An 18,648-nucleotide genomic window follows, 5' to 3' on the forward strand; every position below is an offset into this window, starting at 1 on the left:
GAACTAGTCCTGCGTCGGCGCTGAGAGCATCCTGTTTCTTTCGGCCACGATGGCGACTAGACTGTTTCTGCTTCTCTTTCTGACACAACATGTGTTTGCCAAAGAACCACCTGGTAAGAACATTTAACTTTTGAACTATTACACATTTTTTGACTTGTCATGGCAACCATTTTTGTCCTATTTGGATGTATCTGAGCAGCTATTACATTTTCTTTAGGGCTTTTGGCAGATCTGATCATAGTGTTTTTAAATGTGTGTTATTTGACATCATGACGTAAAACTATTGTTATTATTAATTTTCATATATATATTTATATCTTATAATCCGAAATGAACAAATACTTTTGGAATGTATAAGTGTTTTAAATTATATTTTTGATAGATGGCCTAAAAATAAAACCAAGTTTAGAAGGGGTATTGGCAGCACAACTTGTTTGAAATATGTTTAGGCTTTTATATTGTGAATCATCAATCACTTGTATTATCAATTTCAGTTAACTGTAAAGCGTCTTTGAGTGCCTTGAAAAGCGCTATATAAATCCAATCCATCATTGTTATTCAGATATAGAGCCTTACTTCCTGAATTAATGCTCCATTTGGGTGAATACCCTTTGACGTCATTGTTCTGCCATTTCCTCAACGTGTGTGTGTGTGAGTGTGTGTCGGTGGTTAGTCTTCTGTGTAGGTCTTTATATTAAATGTTTGTAACCTTTATTAATCCCATTGGTCTTAACCCCTCTTCTCTGGCAGATGTGGAGTGTGTGGTGATGCATCTGAAATCCGTTCGCTGTTCCTGGAATAAGCATGGGACTCCAGAGGTCAATTACACCTTTGAAAGCGGGTTCGTAATTGGTGACACATTAAACTTGACATAGCAGAATCTGTTATAGCTAATCCTGTCCCCATTCTGATAGGGTATGTGGCCTTTATGTTACCTTATAAACAGCTCTCCAATAAGCCCGCTGCAGATGACCCAATGAGGAAGTGAATCACTACTACAACTAGCCTACTATTCACTGCATGTTGGCTGCATACTTTGCTTTGTGTAACTAAACGCTGATTTCTGTACAGGCTGGTCGATAACATCCGTGAGTGTGCCACCTATCTGTCAGAAAACAGCATAAACACTGGATGTGACCAGCCCTATGACAGCTCAGTCAAGGCGTATCATTTCGACAGCTTTTCCACCAAACTGATACATGGCAACAAGAGCTATCAGAAGTGGCATGATATAAAACAGAGAGGTATGCTTATTTCGTTGGGTGCAACAGGACATTGGGGGTTACTATCTAAATGAATAAATCTCTCCAAATGAGAAGAGACACTTTCATTTTGAGTTTTTCATACACCTGTAACTCAAATGTATAACTGTTTTCCAGGAAAAGGAAAAACAGCTAAAAACAGTGCTATTAATTTTTACATAAAAACAAATCATGCATTGTATTGAATGGTTTGTGTCGCCACCAGTCAAGTTAAACTCACCAGTCAACGTGACTGTCCAAAATGGATCGGACTATAACCTGTGGTTCTACTGGAACCAGACCAGGGCCGACTGTGTGGAGAGCGAGGTTCGACACCGTAAGAACAGCAATAATTGGGAGGTAGGCAATTCTTCTTTTTCTTTCTGTTTGTTATTTTTTTGCTGTTGTTGTGGTCTCTGTTAGAATTTTCTTACTCTACTCAATCTTATTGACCACAGCAAACTATAGTCACCGGTGGGAAGCAGAGTTACTGCATCAACTTGCCCAGCAGCAGTTCCCGGTATGAGCTGCAAGTGCGGAGCAAAATAGTGAAAAATTGTGGAGACTCTATATTTTGGAGTGACTGGAGTGAGCCGGTGGTCTGGGGATCCAACAACAGCACAGGTAAAATTGCAAAAAAAACGTGTTCTGTGAAACAGGCCCACTAACATTGGCTTACTGTAGGTTGTGTACTGAAAGACTTAAGTAATCACTGACCTCTACTGGCATTACAAGTCACCAGACGCGTCTCATGGATTAATTCCTAGATGAAACATATTGGTGAATCCACATTAAGGAGGATTCCGATCTTTTGGAGTCAAGCAATTGTTTTCCTAGGCCATATATGTCAGCCAAGTTACATGGCTATTGTGGGCAACAACAGGGCAGTACAAGCCTTTATATTTTATTATAAACAACATTCATGGTGTTGTTTGCATTATATACTTGCTGCTCTACATGTGCACAGAAAAATAGAAGGGTCATGATTATAAAATAATCACAATCCTGCTCTCTCTCAACCCCTCACAGACCCCAATCAAAGAATTGCTCCGATGTCTGTGTTGACCCAAGTGCTGACCGTGATGGGTTTCATCACCCTCATCCTACTGGTCCTCATGTTCCTGCAACGTGAAAGGTGGTTTGGCCCATTTGTCATGAAGGAATTATGGGAGTTAAAGGGTTCTAGTGTGGGCAAGGGAGTAACAGCAATTTGTATTTCCTCAGTTTTTCATTCATGTTTTCAGTATGAACATATCTTTACTGAATCAAACTTTTATCAGCTTTTAGTATTGTGCTGTTAAAAAAGGTTTTAAGGTTTGGTTGAAGGAATTGTAAATGTAAGTGAGGATGGGAATCAAGCTTATTGAAATATACTTTCAATCATTTCACATGTAAAAGGGAATATTTTGTGTTCATGGAGGAGTATTTTTATACCACTTTCCAAAAAGTAAAGTGCTTAAATGCTTAAAGTGAGGTCAGGTACAGGGGACATGCAGACGAGGAAAAACTTCAGAAACCCTAGCTTCGCTCAACCACAGTGCTGGAATTTTTTGACAGGGAATAAGAGTAATGTACTTGAGCGGTTGTGGGTGTGATCATCTGAGAGTAAAACATGTGCCTGCCTCCTACACAGGATCGGAATCCTCATCATCCCCTGGGTACCCGAGCCATCCCCAAAATTTAACGACATCGAGGTAAGTAGCCACCGGGGCTTTGTGCCACCGCTCCATGAAATTCCCATAAGAATAGAAAACCTCAAATTATTCATTTCAGATGAAATTATATACAAAAAACATTTTTTCAATCATTGAAATACTTAAATGACAAGTGAAGAGTAGTATACACTATACAGCCATAATAGCAACTATGAGAAAACCTTACTTAAGCATGGCGGGTTTTGAGCGAAATGCTGACAGCATGCTAACATGAATAAAATGACAATAACGTATTTAAAGGGCTGAGCTGGTATATTGTTAGCCATGTTTAAGTATTCTAACATTTTCTGATTGGCACCAAACCCACAGTACCTAAAGGGGATTGGTCACTGAATGTGAGTAGGCCTATAGGAAAATGTCAAGACAATCCCCTCAATAGTAGTAGAGATATATCAGCCCGAACAAAGTTGTGGACTCACTTTCAGACATTGTTATAACATTTAACACTGTTGATTTGTTAATATTACAATTATTTAAGGGAAAGGAAATTTCCCTTCACAAATATCCACAAATGCTAATATTCAACTGATGAAAACCCCGTTTGATAGAGTGACATAAATGTACTCCCATGTGTGTGGTGACAGAAAAAACATGTATTTCTGCTTCATTTTTTCTTTAAAGAATTGGTTCCAAATCTCCAAAGACCTGAAGGAAAGTTTCAAGGCCAACTACAATGAGCGTGCCTGTCCGGTCCGCGAGTACTGCAACCTCTCCCAGTCAGACAGCGAGAGCTCCGGCAGCTCTACCTGCTCTTTCAGCACCGACCAATCCGACTGCTCCGTCTCCATCCTTGAGGACCAGTCAGACCTGTCTACCCCCTAAAACGACCCCAAATTTAACAATCCAGCCTTTTCTTACACTGACACATCTCCTGCATGACAGCAGGGATCAGAACATTTACAAATTAGACACGGACTCAACGTTCCCCCGCGTACAAGCAATGTATTAGCCTAAATTAGAGCTATTGGTGTTTAAGGATGCCAACAAGACCATTCTTCAGGACACTTGGAGTTTGATGTGATAGTAAAATCACTGACTTCCTAATTTTTTTTTTTTTCATTTAAATTGAGCTTGGCATTATGGTATTGATAGTGTATGTGTGCATTGTCCCTATATTGAACATTTTCTTAGACATTAGAATGAAACACATCTACATTCATATATCATAAAATGCTTATCCTAGATTTAGATTAGTTCACAATTCTGCTCTAGGAAGACGATGTCAGTTGCCCAATTCAAGCACAAGTTGGAGATGTGGAGAAAATGGCACAACACATTTGTGGCATTGATTTAACTTACCGGTAACTTAAATTCACTGTGCACTCATTCAGCCAGTGAACTTATCATTCAGGTACAATTTTCTAATTAGGTACCCTTTATAAAGGATTTATAAGTTGTAATTTATAAACTCTTGACTTTACTAATGGTTAAACCTACTTTTCTTATTATGAAATAATAAATGGTTCCAGAAAATAATATCTTACCAATGCTATATCTGCAATTGCCCAGAAACTATTTTTCACAACTAAATAGCATACAAATTCTACTGGATAGATTATTTGAAAGTGAGATAAACCCTGTAATAGGTGCCTCATTATAAAGTGACGCCACAATATAACATTACTGTAATTTTTGTACTTTATGATAATTCTGAATGTAACCTATTTTGATGTACATTTTTTTAAAGTTGGGTTGGACTTTGGGCTTCTGTAACCTACTTAGGCCTATATTTCAGTGTCTTTGTCCAACTTCCAGTGTAAACCATTTGTTGCAAAGTACCTAATAGGTATTAATAACCCCTTCACCTGTAAAGTGCCTCTTTGCAAAGTGACACCACAATACCCTACCCAGTTGGATTCAATAGGCTATCATATAGGTTCACCCCAGCCTCATATTTTTTTAGGCTGGGGTTTTATTGCTATAGACATTGAATGGTATACGTTTTTAAATGTTTGAATGTAAGCCTAACTTTTTCAATTTGTTTTTTTCTTTTGTAAGCTAGGCTATATCTAGGCCTACTTGTTCTATGTGTTTTTATCCAAGTTTGAGCTGTGTGGCCCACTTTTGATGAATAAATAGCCTACTGTATTTACGTCAAAAGCTCTGTTAATTTACATTGTGCAACTGCAGCTATTGATATTGCATGGGGGCAACCCAGTTCAATCTTCCCTGTCCAGTCATCGCAGTGTCCATTAGGGGGAGTGCATAGTGTCCCGCACAGTACGGAACTGAGTCAACGCATTTTTCAGATTCAAGAAGGGCAGGGCGCAGGGCGGCTGGCCCCCGCAAGAAGAGACACACAAGTCAGCTACTTCCCTAGCTGAGCCGATGAGCTTTCGCAAGCAATTGATGTCTTCAGATGAGATTTAAGCTTTCACTGCAGATTTAGTTGCTTTGACGTCTCATTCGCCGTTGGTCGTCAAGAAATAACAGCCCGACAAAATGTCAGAGCCAACGGTGGCCGACACTCGCCGGCTGAATTCAAAGCCCCAGGACCTGACGGATGCCTACGGCCCCCCCAGCAATTTTCTGGAAATAGACGTTTACGACCCACAAATCGTTGGAGTTGGACGGAACCGATACACAACTTACGAAGTTCGCATGAGGGTAGGTGTTCAAAACCACATGAAAAGGACATTTTGTTGAAGCCTTAGCTTTCGTAGTCGCTCAAAGCTAACTGGTCATTTCAGTGTTGTTGCTAGCCAGTTAGCGTGTTTTAACCGCTGCGCTGCTGAAGTCAACACACGGGAAGGAACTGTGGCGTTGACGTTAGCCGCCTGGAGTAGCTCAAGATGGCGCGCCAATAAAACTCGAGGCCTGGGGATTGTCAGCGGCCTTCCTTGTAGGTTGCAGGGTTGGCATTTAACCGATACGTTTGGTTAAGAAACGAACGACACCCAGCACTACAATTGCAAGCCATGTCACTGGTGTGGAGTTCAAGTTACAGTTAAATATATTTTAGCTAAGCTAATTTATGTAGTTAGCTTGTCAAAAACCCAGCCATTAGGGAGTCTCGTGAAGCTAGCCGCTACTTGCACCAAGTGTCTGTCCCTGTCAAGCATGTAAGGACTCATTTAACATTGTCTGCTTTGATCCAGATTTGTTACAAAGTCAAAAACTCTATGAAAAACATGGTTTACATTATGACTATTGTTCTGCGGTAACGTTTATACGAGCTATCGTTGCACATTGACATTTAAGAAAACGTGAACTAAATGAGGAATGTTACAACTTAATGGAAATACCATTCGTTAAAGTTTGTTTCTTGAATTGAGTTGAATTTTTCGGGAGTAACTTTGCAGTCCATGGTAAAAAATAAGATTAGGCTACGAAATAAATGCTTGGAAAGTTTAACTTCCTCAGAAATGGAGGGTTCATAAAATCACTGACACAGCTAAGTTTAAAGACCATGTTTTCAGGAAGCTTATGCAATGGCATTATTGCAATTTACTAGCACTGACAGAAGATCCTCATTTCTGCGGTGTTTCTCTCGTAGAAGAGTGTGTCCATTTTAACATCAACGTTTTCACCACTTGAATGGCTTTTTGCTCATTACCACAGTCAACGTTCAAAAGTTATTTTATTTGACATACATTTAATAAAAAGGACTGACAATGAATGAAATTCTCATTTCTCATTACGATGCTTTACAAAATGCATGAAGAAAAATCACACAAAAAAGATAAAAGGGGGCGGGGAAAGAATCCAAGACTCAAGACATAATAATGGACTGGTGATAATGTAGTGATACAATTAGCTGTAATATTGACAGATTCCAACCTTCACCACTGACTTCAGACTGTCTACAGCTGTGTATCATGGGAAAATCCAGGAAAAGGAACACCTGCTATCTAACCACAGAGAGACTCTTAAAATCCATGGAACTCCTTGGAGTCAACACATGCTGAATCAGCCTTCTTAATGAATGAACCTTTAACACATTAAACAATAATGTTAAAACCCACTAAAGCTTCTTTATGCACATACCTTTTTTACCCACTCATTAGAAGTCTTTATCCAAATAAAGCTATTGTTAAAATAATTACATTCATTGACAGTCTGTCAGACAATCAATTTAAACTATTTTGATAATTGATTTTCATGACAATTAAACCAAATTATGGTGGTAAGAGGCACTTGCTTTTGTCACACAACACTATTTCTTTAATAGGCAGTTTTACACTAACTCCAGCACTCAGTCATGTATTCAGTCTCTACTTTCTTCTCTGTGTAGACAAACCTTCCCATTTTCAAACTGAAGGATTCCACTGTGAGAAGAAGATACAGTGACTTTGAGTGGTTAAAGAATGAGCTGGAAAGAGACAGTAAGGTGAGTGAGCCATTATGTTATGTGTCTGTCTAAGCAAGATATTGCAATGCTCTGTTTAATGACATATTGTTGGTTTACATGTGGCAATATACAACCCGTAAATAGATTATTACGTTGTTGGTTGACTTAGTTTTTTATATATTTTTTTTTCTGTGATGATGACTAACGGTGGTGGAGCTCAGGGATTGTGTACTTTGTATTTAATTCATTTTGGTGTCATACATTTTCATCTTTCCTGTTGTTTGTTTGACCCCTGACACCTTCAGATTGTAGTACCACCTCTGCCAGGGAAAGCCCTGAAGAGACAGTTGCCATTTCGTGGAGATGAGGGCCTTTTTGAGGAGTCTTTCATTGAGGAGCGGCGATCGGGCCTGGAGCAGTTCATCAACAAGTCAGTCGATTCAAAAGCCCTAAATTAAAATGCAGACCGTGTTTTATATGAACAAAATTATAATTTAATAATCTATAAAGTGTAATGTGTACATTGGACAATGGTTTGTATGCGTTTCCTGCATGTTTCCCAAACAACAAAATATGTTGGCCTAAACAGTTATTCACATGCTTAATAATGTCAGACCTTGCCAGAAATGTCTAGCCCAACACAAGGCTTAACCTAATCTGTGGCTGTGCGTCAACTAGCTAATCTACAACTGTATTTCTCCAGCCTCCATAAAAAGCATTCATAAGGAGCTGAATTTTGTCCATTTGTGTGTGTGTGTTTCTTTTGTGTAGAATTGCAGGTCACCCCTTGGCCCAGAACGAGCGCTGTCTTCACATGTTTCTGCAAGATGAAAGCATTGACCGTAACTACATTCCTGGAAAAGTACGACTTTAGAATTATTAGGGTTGGGGGGGGTGTAGATCAAACTTTCTCCGGCCTCTCTTCCCTCCATTTCTGTCTTTCTTTTTTATTTGCTTTTCTCTCTTGCTATAATTCTGTCTATCCTATAGTATATTGACATTCACTCTATTTGTAAAATAAGGAAATCACTCCTCAGTACCGTAATTTTCGGACTATAAGCCGCGACTTTTTCCCAATTTTTCGACCCTGTTATTACACAGCACAGTATATGTTCTGTAGCTACTAGGGATGGGCGTTAGTAATCGAGTACTCGAGTACTCCTCGTTTCAAATGAACTCGATTGGTGGATGAGGAAAATAGTTTTTTGTTTTTTTTAGTGTTTGTTGCCTTTAGGCCGGCCGGCCGGCGGGCCGCCCCTATTTTAAAATGTTATATACGCGTACAAAACGGATAAAATAAAGTTTAACAAAATTAAATATTTTGATGCAAGTGCAATAAACTGAGAGTTGTGTCAAAAAGCAACTGCAAATAACTGCCACCTCCGTGCCACCACAGCAGCCTATGTTCTCCACAGCACCGCGGAGCTGAACACGGTCTCTCCTTTCTCCAGAACATTGTCAGGAATATAACTGTCCAATTATTTCAAAGCAGATGATAAAATTACGTTTATAAAAAGGGGAGATGACACCTGTTACTCTCAGTTAGTAATGAGTAGCCTAGACTCTAGGTGAGCAAGCAAGGTGCTCTCCACTTGGAAAGAAAAGTAGGCTAAAGAAGAAGCAAGGCTTACTTCAGGCACATTCGCTCCGAGCCAACAACAGTTAAGAAGCCTTCAATAGGGAATATGGGGATAAGATTCAAAAACCGACCGGTGTAATGTTCCGTTAATGAGGAATTAGTCGTGGTAATTATTCACGCACACGGAGTGAGCATTACGCGGTTGGATATAGCCTACAACTATCTGCTTTGGTGAGTTATTTATATGTATTTAAATTGTAGGACAATCATTTAATATTATTTGCTGCCCTTCTTATTTTAAATGGTGACTTAGGCTATTTTTTTGTTACAACTACAGCCCATGCTTTTTTTCTCTTTTTCTCTCCCCAACGCAGACCTAGTCTACTCGATCGGATTAAATTGTGGCCCGTCTATTTAATTACTTTCAGTGAGGAAAATGTGTTTTAAACTTGTGGGAATAAATCCTTAATATCATAGGCTATGGCAACTGTGACTGTTTGACAATAAGCATTGAGCACTTTATTGCGGTGAACCGTTGTTCTGCAGACAGATGCGTTGCGTTCTAAAAATAGAAAAAAGTTTAACGAGGAATCGATTGATCCTCGAGGAATGCAAGCGATCACACGAGTAGTGAAAACTCTCGTGCCCATCCCTAGTAGCTATTGCACTAAATGGTAACACTTGAATACGTTATGCAAATATGCAACTTGTTTGTTGAAATGTTAATAAATGGGAGATTCCTCAAGCAGTCATCTCTTTCCCGACAATCCCCTCCGTGCACGAATTCTTACATATGGTAATTAAACATTATAACACCTGCGGCTTATAGTCCAGTGCGGCTTAAAGTGCGGAAAATACGGTAGTTGTGATTGTCTTGTGAATATTTTTTACTTAATCACATTTTTTTTTTTAAGAATGATAAATGATATGCAATACATTCAGTATTTCCTGGAGGAAGGCTTTATACTCAAGATTGTATTTATAATGTGAATACAGGACAATAATGTCTCGATGTGAGTGTGCCATTGATGTGTACCAGATAAATGAATGCAGACTGTATATGACCATTCTGATCCTGTTTTGTTCTCTCTTTTTTTGTGTTGTTCCTTTAGGTATGAATGAAGTAAGTTTGATTTATTTTTATTTTTATCCTGTCTCAAGAGCTTTCTGGTTGCACTGGCACTATTAAGACCAAAGGCGATAGTTCACAAATGCTTAATGGAAAACAATGCTAATACATACTACATAAATGAATTACCACAGAGACCTGACTGTCACTGCAATGTGTCATTTTACCTTGTTAATGTGCCACACATAGTGTCTGGTTGTCACATCAAACAACCAGGCAATCCCCAACAAGATGTTGGTGTGTTACAAAGGGGAAGAACATTCTGCAAGCCAGTTTTGATTTACCCATAAGGACAATGAACGTCAAATGTAATTTGCAGTTAAAGGTTTTTAAAGAGTGTACTTGCAATGAGTTAATGAGCTATTTCTCAGAAGCTGGCTTGCAGAGGTTTCTCCCAGCATCAGGCCAGCAGAAACTGCCAACAGTGTTTTGAGTTATGTGAACTGTTGTTTAATGGAAATAAGAACTGCACTGAGTGAGCTCTTCTAGAAACAAATTGTATTCATTGTAATGTTCAACCGCACTAATTGTTGGCTGCATGGCAAACTTGCACGCTTTGTTTTGCAATATGTGTGTCTGTGTGTGTCAGTCTCGCTAACTTCTTACTCTACGTGCGTCTGACCATCATGTTATCCGGTCTGTTGATTCAGATCTTTATCTCCCTAAATTCAGTTGTTACTTTGTTTTGTTTTCTCAGACATGGATAAGTCTGTGTCTGAAATACAAAGTGGTTCATTCTGCCACAAAGTAAATATTAATATGTCCTGCATTTGTATGTTCAAGTTACACATGTGTTTTGCTTCTGGGTCTACCAACATTGGATTTTGTTCATTAGACACAGTTTAAGTTTATGCTGGCTTTGGAGCTGCCGTGAGTTTTTCAGCTGCCTAAATTGAATAAGATTCGATCACATTTCACTCAGGAAAGATTTTTCAATCTAAATACAGTGCATTAATACAGGCAAAGATCTGTTTGAGTAATGGCTCGCACATCACATTGTGACTTGGCCAATTCAAGCATGGAATTGATGCCAACAAAGAGCTGGCGTCAGCATGTCCAGTTTTACCCCAGGAATGAATGACACTTGCAAAAGTTATGTACGGCACTTTTGAATAATTGTACAGCCAGATATTCATACTGTCTGCATATTTGTACTGTAATGCCAAAACAAGTGCCTCCTATGACAAGAAATGCATGACACCAATAAATACTGACTTCCTACACTCATTCAGAATGTCTGCAAATGTATGAACATTGGATTTGGTTATGAGAAAAGTTGAGCGGTTGCATAGTATAAACCCTCAGTCATTTTTCTCATGTTGTGATATTTCTCCGTGAATGATATTATAATATTGTGCCATTACATTAGTCAGTGCATCGGTAGATTCTGTTCAAAGTTACTAACATTGACCAATTCCATTTAAAGCTTGAAAATGTCTGTGTATTGTTTCTCATGTTTGCCGTCTTGTCTCTTTCTCTCTCTTATGGCAAAGACAATACAGACTGCTGCACCTGCCCCCATGTACATTTATTTCTACATCACGTCATTTAAAAAGCCAGTGAAAAATGTCAGAACGGATGAGTGTCAACAATGTAGGAAAAACACACAACTATTGCTCCTGGACAAAAATAAGACATCCAATCTATAAATTGTTTGATGTTGTGTCTTTATTAAGTCATTCCACATACTGTTTGTACATTATTTTTGATTCAGTAATCAGTAAATGAAAAGAAAAGAAACTTGTTCCATATATCCTTTTGTCATAGCTAGAATTTTTGTCTTTTTTATGATTATTATGTTTTCTGAATGTCTTTTTAATGGATTGGATCAAGTTTGAAATGAGGGTAATTAACTGCTTTGATGAGTGTTTTTCTTTTTGCTAGCGGAGATGTGGTTTTGATGAGAACCTCCCAAAGTCGAGCAACATGTAGCATCATGAAAAATACAGTGACATGCCATTCCGGTCAAATACATCTGAGTTCTATTTCCTGGACATGCTCTTAGAAAGGATTGTTTCAGGAATATTTGTTTTAACCCTGCCATCTTAGTTACATCATCATGCATACACTTTGGCTGTGTGTTGTCAAATCAGCTATTGGGAATGTTAAGTTAGGTAAATAACCATATCTAAGCACTGTGACAAGAGGTTCATTATATGAACAATATTTCATCGTTTAAAAGGCATAATCAGCATCTGGTTTATTGATCTGAAATAAGGCTTATTATGCGCTTATTTTCAGCTGTTTAATCCTTTCTATCAATATTATTGTGAAGTGTATTAATACATGTCATCACTGCAGTTCCACTACGAGTGACAAGGAATTTCCTTGTTAATTCTGTCCAATTAAATTTCCTGCTGCCTGCTGTCCTGTGTCTACATGTCTCTTCAGTTTTTAAAGAGGAGAAATGGGAGGCAAAACTGCTAGGAGTCACCTTTCACATTGTTATTGGTGCTTCACATTGTGAGCCAATGAGATTAGAGAGAGTCATGGGTGGCCTAATTTATGGAAGAGGTTTCAAACGTTTAGTATATTTGAGGAAATTCTTTGTGCAAATCAGACAACTTGTAAAGGGTATGTTTACTAAATGTTTAAGCATTGTTCTAGCACTTTAGAATATCAATACACAATCTTATCAACTAAAATATTTAACCCGAGCTCAGTCTAATTAGTCCATTAAATGAAGGAAAAACCGCTTATGTGGCAGGAAAGAGGTGTCATAACAAACCCAAAGTAGGAGCAGTTCATCAGAAACACTGGGTCTGTTTGTTTCACTAAACATGAATATTAAAGTCCTCTAATCTTTTTTCTGGTAGTAGTCGGCCTTCAGGAAATGCAGGGATTAACTGGGGAAGAGGTATTAGAGTAGTCCCAGAATAGTGATCTTGTGATGTAGATCTTGAACTGCAGGTGATCCAAAGTAGACGTGACTGTAATTGGTCACAATTGTAGCTTCCACATGAGTTAAAAAAAGGAATTCTGATTGGTAGATTCATACAGTGTTGCACATGAGGTTCCATGGCCAAATTCTGGCTAATTTCACTTTTCCCAAACCACAGGTTTCTCCCAGAGGCCATTACAAATCTGCACAGCACACTGCTCCCTGGATGATTGACAATAATAAAACAAGCGGGACACCTCCAGAAGAACAACTTTGGGGGTCACATACGCATGCAATACATGCTAACATATGAGTTGACTGAAATGTGAAACGTGGTGGCAAGTTATTATGAACATGAACTTCAGTATTGTAGCCTATACCTATTTTTCTTTCAGGGTACTTAATTTGGCTATTTTCCATTTTCTGCAACTTTGTACTACTTCTCCATTGCATTTAAGAGGCTACAATTCTACATTTTACTCCGCTGGACTTACAGTTGTGTTCAAAATAATATCAGTGTGTTTAAAAAATTGAGTAAAGATCAAAATCCTAATAATAGCATTTATTTCCAAACACGCAAATGCATTGGGGACATTGCACATTCAATTCCAAATATGAAGACTTTTTTTCAAATGTTTCTATATCTTTATAGAAAGTGAAGAAAAAGGAATATTAGACTGTTCAAAAAAATAGCAGTGTCTGCATTTTTCTTTACAACTCAAACATTTACTGTATCAACTGAAAAATGCATGAAGATTTAGCTTTCCTATGAATCACTGAACTCATATTTAGTTGTATAACCTGTTTCTGAGAACTGCTTCACATCTGTGTTGCAGGGAGCCGACCAACTTATGGCACCTGTGAACAGGTACTCCAGCTCAGGACGATTGGAGTACATTCCACAATTCCTCTGCATTTCTTGATTTTGCCTCAGAAACAGCATTTTTGATGTCACCACATAGGTTTTCTATTGGATTAAGGTCCAGGGATTGGGCTGGCCACTCCATAACGTTAATCTTGTTGGTCTGGAACCAAGATCTTGTCTGCTTACTGGTGTTTTTGGGGTCGTTGACTTGTTGGAACACCCATTTCAAGGGCATTTCCTCTTCAGCATAAGGCAACATGACCTCTTCAAGTATTCTAATGTATCCAAACTGATCCATGATCTATGGTATTCGATAAATAGACCCGACACCATAGTGTGAGAAACATCCCCATATCATGAATTCAGTGTTTGGGGGTCGTCTGACAAACTGTCTGCGGCCCCTATTCAAGCCACAGTACACTTTGAAGCATGGTGGCGCAGACATCTTGATATGGGGATGTTTCTCACACTATGGTGTCAGGTCTATTTATCGCATACCATGGATCAGTTTGGATACATTAGAATACTTGAAGAGGTCATGTTGCCTTATGCTGAAGAGGAAATGCCCTTCAAATGGGTGTTCCAACAAGTCGACAACCCCAAAAACACCAGTAAGCGAACAAGATCTTGATTCCAGACCAACAAGATTAACGTTATGGAGTGGCCAGCCCAATCCCTGGACCTTAAACCAATAGAAAACCTATGTGGTGACATCAAAAATGCTGTTTCTGAGGCAAAACCAAGAAATGCAGAGGAATTCTGGAATGTACTCCAATCGTCCTGAGCTGGAGTACCTGTTCACAGGTGCCATAAGTTGGTCGGCTCCCTGCAACACAGATGTGAAACAGTTCTCAGAAACAGAGGTTATGCAACTAAATATTAGTTCAGTGATTCATAGGAAAGCTAAATCTTCAGGCATTTTTCAGTTGATACAGTAAATGTTTGAGTTGTAAAGAAAAATGCAGATACTGCTATTTTTTTGAACAGTCTAATATGAAGAAACATTTGACAAAAGTTTCTTCATATTTGGATTTGGAATAGAATGTGCAATGTCCCCAATGCATTTGCGTGTTTGGAAATAAAAGCTATGATAAGGATTTTGATCTTGCCTCACTTTTTTAAACACACTGCTATTATTTTGAACACAACTGTACATTATTTTCCAACTTCAAATGAATAATATAAAATATAATAGACAAATTAATTATGGTAATATTACATCAAGACTTTATTCATGGCCAGGGGGAAATTTACAATCTATAGCCAGTGGTATTAAAATGATCTCCATCTCTACCAGCAGCATCGTTAAATTGATGAACACATTAAAGCATCACTAACTAGCCTATAATCAAAAAGCACATTGTTCACAAATTGTTAAAGAGTAATGTTCTAATAAATTAAGATGAATAATGCTCATGGGCAGCTGCTGGTTTATTTGCCTATTTAGAGCATAGCCACATATATTTAAATACAGTGGAAAAAAATGTTTTATAGAAACACTGGGTTAGACACACCGACCCTGACCTTCCTTGTCGGAGAGAACAGTGACCTACAAAACCAGTGAGCTTTGATGTGCTGGCCTTGTCCCAACTAATGAAATTGGACAGACAGGATGGCACAGTGGGCCAAGACAGAGATTAGCTGGTGTTTTGTTAGCAATTCTAACACTGGGGCCCAATGTGCAGCCGTGATGCTTGTTGTGTTTGCAGACACCCAGTTGGGTTAGCTTGATAAAGTGGAAGTAAATGAAAAGAGCAACCCAAAGCAGTGTGACTGGGCAAGGACAAAAGGTGAGACGAGTGGCTACTATGGTACCATCAGACAGAGAAAGTGATGTGTGGGAGGAAGGGCAAAGAAAATGCAACTTGCAAACCCATTTTATCTAGATTTACCTCGGGTATATACAGAGGCATGAAACAATCTATAGGAACAATATGTACAGGCTAAGAAAAAAAACTAACAGCAGATATCCAAAATTTTACAAGGAGGAAAATAGTTCACAACTGAACAGTAAAGAAACAGTGGCCTAACATTTACAAGGTTTTAAATATAAGATATTAAAGGTCAATACGGCCTTTCTTTAATATTTCGTGACTATGAACATGTTATAACCAAAACTAATCACTCAGCGACAAGACAAAATGTGTTCCTTTGCACGGCCACATTGTGACTGGGCAAAGAGGACAACCGTTGATGCACAATCACTGGAATGATGGTGTTGGTGCATATCTGACACTAGGGTTGTTATAGTGTCAGACTGACACTATAACAAATGATTGGCTGTTGGTTCACAATCCAAACTAAGCATGTCTAGTTTTATTATATTATTGTATTTTATTTGTGTGTTCTACCTGAATTCTAAAGGAGCCATGTCAGAACAAATTGTTAACTTAGACTAACATTTTGTCAACTAGGGCCCAAAGCGTTTTTTGTTCTTCTGCAGGACACCTCGTAGCTGGATTTAGAAATCAATCGAAACTTCTGATATTATCTATAAAACAGATTTGTATGCAACACATTACACATAGCCTACGGGAAAGAACAACTGTACAATATTGAGATTTTAATTTTGTATTTTTTGGATTTTGTTGCAAGACAATGAAAGGGAATGTCAAAATTCATAAGGTATGAGGGTACAGTATGTCTGCTGGCGTGTACACTAATAAAACCTTAAAAGTGTGACATGACCTCTGTCCACAACCCTAATAACAACAAATAAATAGTGAGAATGCCATCACAATTACCCACAGACAGCAGTGACACCTTCACAATGCTTGTTTTGTCCAACCAATAGTAAAAACATTCTGAATGATGTAGAACGATTGCTGCATGAAAGTATGTGAACCCCTTGAGCATTTCGGAATTGTATTCAGTTTAACCATTAATCCTTCATTTTTATCAATACCAGTTTTTTTATATATAATAACAGATGTTTGTTCATCAATTCAAAACATTTCTTTTCCGTAAATCAATTGTTAAAACAGATAAAACAAATAATTTACCAACTGTTTTATGTGCAAATGTTTGTGAACCCTGAGCTGCATTGCTTAAATCGAGCAGGTAAACACAATCAGGTGGGCCAAATTGAGTGATGAAATGAACCAATGTAATGAGAGATCTTTAGGGATGAAATTGGGCAGCACTAGATAAAACAGATATAACCAGGTCAGTTTAGGCCCACCCAAGTGAACCCATTCAGGTCAGACATGCCAAAAGGGACAGAAAATCTCAGAGGACCTCAGGAATAGAGTTTTGATGTTGCACATTTGTCAGAGGACAGCTATAAATTAATTTAAAAAAAATTGTAGCTCCATCGGTCTACCGTGAGACAAATTATACAAATAGGGAGCTTTAAGAGTGCTGAGCATCTGCCTAGAAGTGGCCTTCAAAAATATCCACAAGCGAAGCGCCACAAGAAAATTGATTTTTCTGGTAAAGGCCAAATCAAACATTACATCTGGAGATTTGCAGAACATTTGCCACCACCGTTCTTCACTTGGGAGAAGGTTCTCTTGGTGGAAGGCAGAGTTGCGTTTTTGCCCAAACATGGCGGTTTCGGTTATGACCAAACAGTTCAATTTTGGATTAATCTGTCCACAGAATAGACTTCCAGAAGACGTCAGGTATCTCCAGGTGCTCTCTGGCAAAGTTGTGACAAGCAGTTTTTTTCTGGTAACACTTTACAATAAGGTACACAAAATTGTAGTACCTATTACATAGATATGTGTTACCTACTACATATTTTTTTTTGTGTTACCTACTACATAGGGTTTTTTTTGTGTGTGTGACCTACTACATAGGGTTTTTTTTGTGCTACCTAACACATAGGGCTTTTTTTTGTGTTACCTACTACATAAGGTTTTTTTTTTGTGCTACCTAACACAGGTTTTTTTTTGTGCTACCTAACACATAGGGTTTTTTTTTGGTGTGTTACCTATTACATACATTTTTTTTTGTGCTACCTAACACATAGGGGTTTTTTTTGTGTGTTACCTACTACATAAGTTATTTTTTTTTAAATGTGTTAGGTAGCACAACAAAAAACCTATAGGTAGCACAAAAAAAACTTATATAGTAGGTAACACACCAAAAAAAAAAACCCCTATGTGCTAGGTAGCACAAAAAAAAATTAATGCTCTCCATTTGTAGATGATTTGCCTCACCGATGGAGTAGCCTGGCATTCCCGGACCTGCCACTAGGCGCTAGCAAATTAAATTTGCTGCGCCTGTTGGTCTGGACACTCTCCATTGAAGCTTTTTTAGAAAGTCCAGAAATCCTGACTCACGTTTCAATTGGTTCTCTCTAATATGGGCGGGCCGGAGCCCTATGTATGGTGCTCTGGGGCGGACGTAACCGGATGACGACAGTGACATGCATGCGCCGTCGAAGCTGTGATAGTAAACATCAAAGATGGCTGCGGATATGTTGTTTGAGTTTGAGACTGCTTTGGCCTCGACCCTTTACGATTTGGAAGACGGCACTCAAATCTTTCATTAGCAAGTAAGTGTTAAAGTTTAATTTAACAGTTTAACAGCTGTTCGCTAAAGGAACGGGGCTTAATACGTCACCTTGTGCATCGCTCTGATTGGTTGTAGTGCTATCCAATTGCGTGCAGTGGCATTTGAAATACACGAGTAGGATCCGCCCCTTGAGTTGGAAATTACTATGGATCGTGGCCAGACCCTCTACCGTTCAAGATATCATGGTCTGGATTTCCAGGCTACCGATGGAGCTCAAACTGTTTTTAAATTAATGTATAGCTGTCCCCAGACAAATGTGCAACATCACAACTCTATTCCTGAGATCCTTTGAGATTTCCTTTACTTTTGGCATGTCTGACCTGAATGGGTTCACTTTGGTGGGCCTAAACTGACCTGGTTTTATTTCTGTTTTATCTAGTGCTGCCCAATTTCGTCCCTAAATATCGCTCATTATATTGTTCCATT

The 18,648-nt window shown here is 38.6% G+C and overlaps 2 protein-coding genes across 2 annotated transcripts; both read left to right on the forward strand.

Moving 5' to 3' along the window:
* LOC307260891 (cytokine receptor common subunit gamma-like) lies at window positions 1-5,044 on the forward strand. The gene is made up of 8 exons (XM_080041255.1): window positions 1-113; window positions 751-841; window positions 1,072-1,244; window positions 1,468-1,601; window positions 1,700-1,865; window positions 2,271-2,376; window positions 2,875-2,935; window positions 3,578-5,044. Exons 1-8 carry the CDS (start codon window positions 50-52, stop codon window positions 3,776-3,778), a joined length of 996 nt encoding a protein of 331 aa, XP_079897381.1. The 5' UTR covers window positions 1-49; the 3' UTR covers window positions 3,779-5,044.
* A 167-nt stretch (window positions 5,045-5,211) lies between these two features.
* snx12 (sorting nexin 12) lies at window positions 5,212-9,952 on the forward strand. Its single transcript, XM_080040732.1, has 5 exons — window positions 5,212-5,563; window positions 7,191-7,286; window positions 7,553-7,677; window positions 8,019-8,109; window positions 9,939-9,952. Exons 1-5 carry the CDS (start codon window positions 5,399-5,401, stop codon window positions 9,942-9,944), a joined length of 483 nt encoding a protein of 160 aa, XP_079896858.1. The 5' UTR covers window positions 5,212-5,398; the 3' UTR covers window positions 9,945-9,952.
* Window positions 9,953-18,648: the final 8,696 nt, after the last annotated feature.

Source organism: Ammodytes marinus, assembly GCF_949987685.1.
Source record: "Ammodytes marinus genome assembly, chromosome: 14".
Lineage (NCBI taxonomy): Eukaryota > Metazoa > Chordata > Actinopteri > Uranoscopiformes > Ammodytidae > Ammodytes > Ammodytes marinus.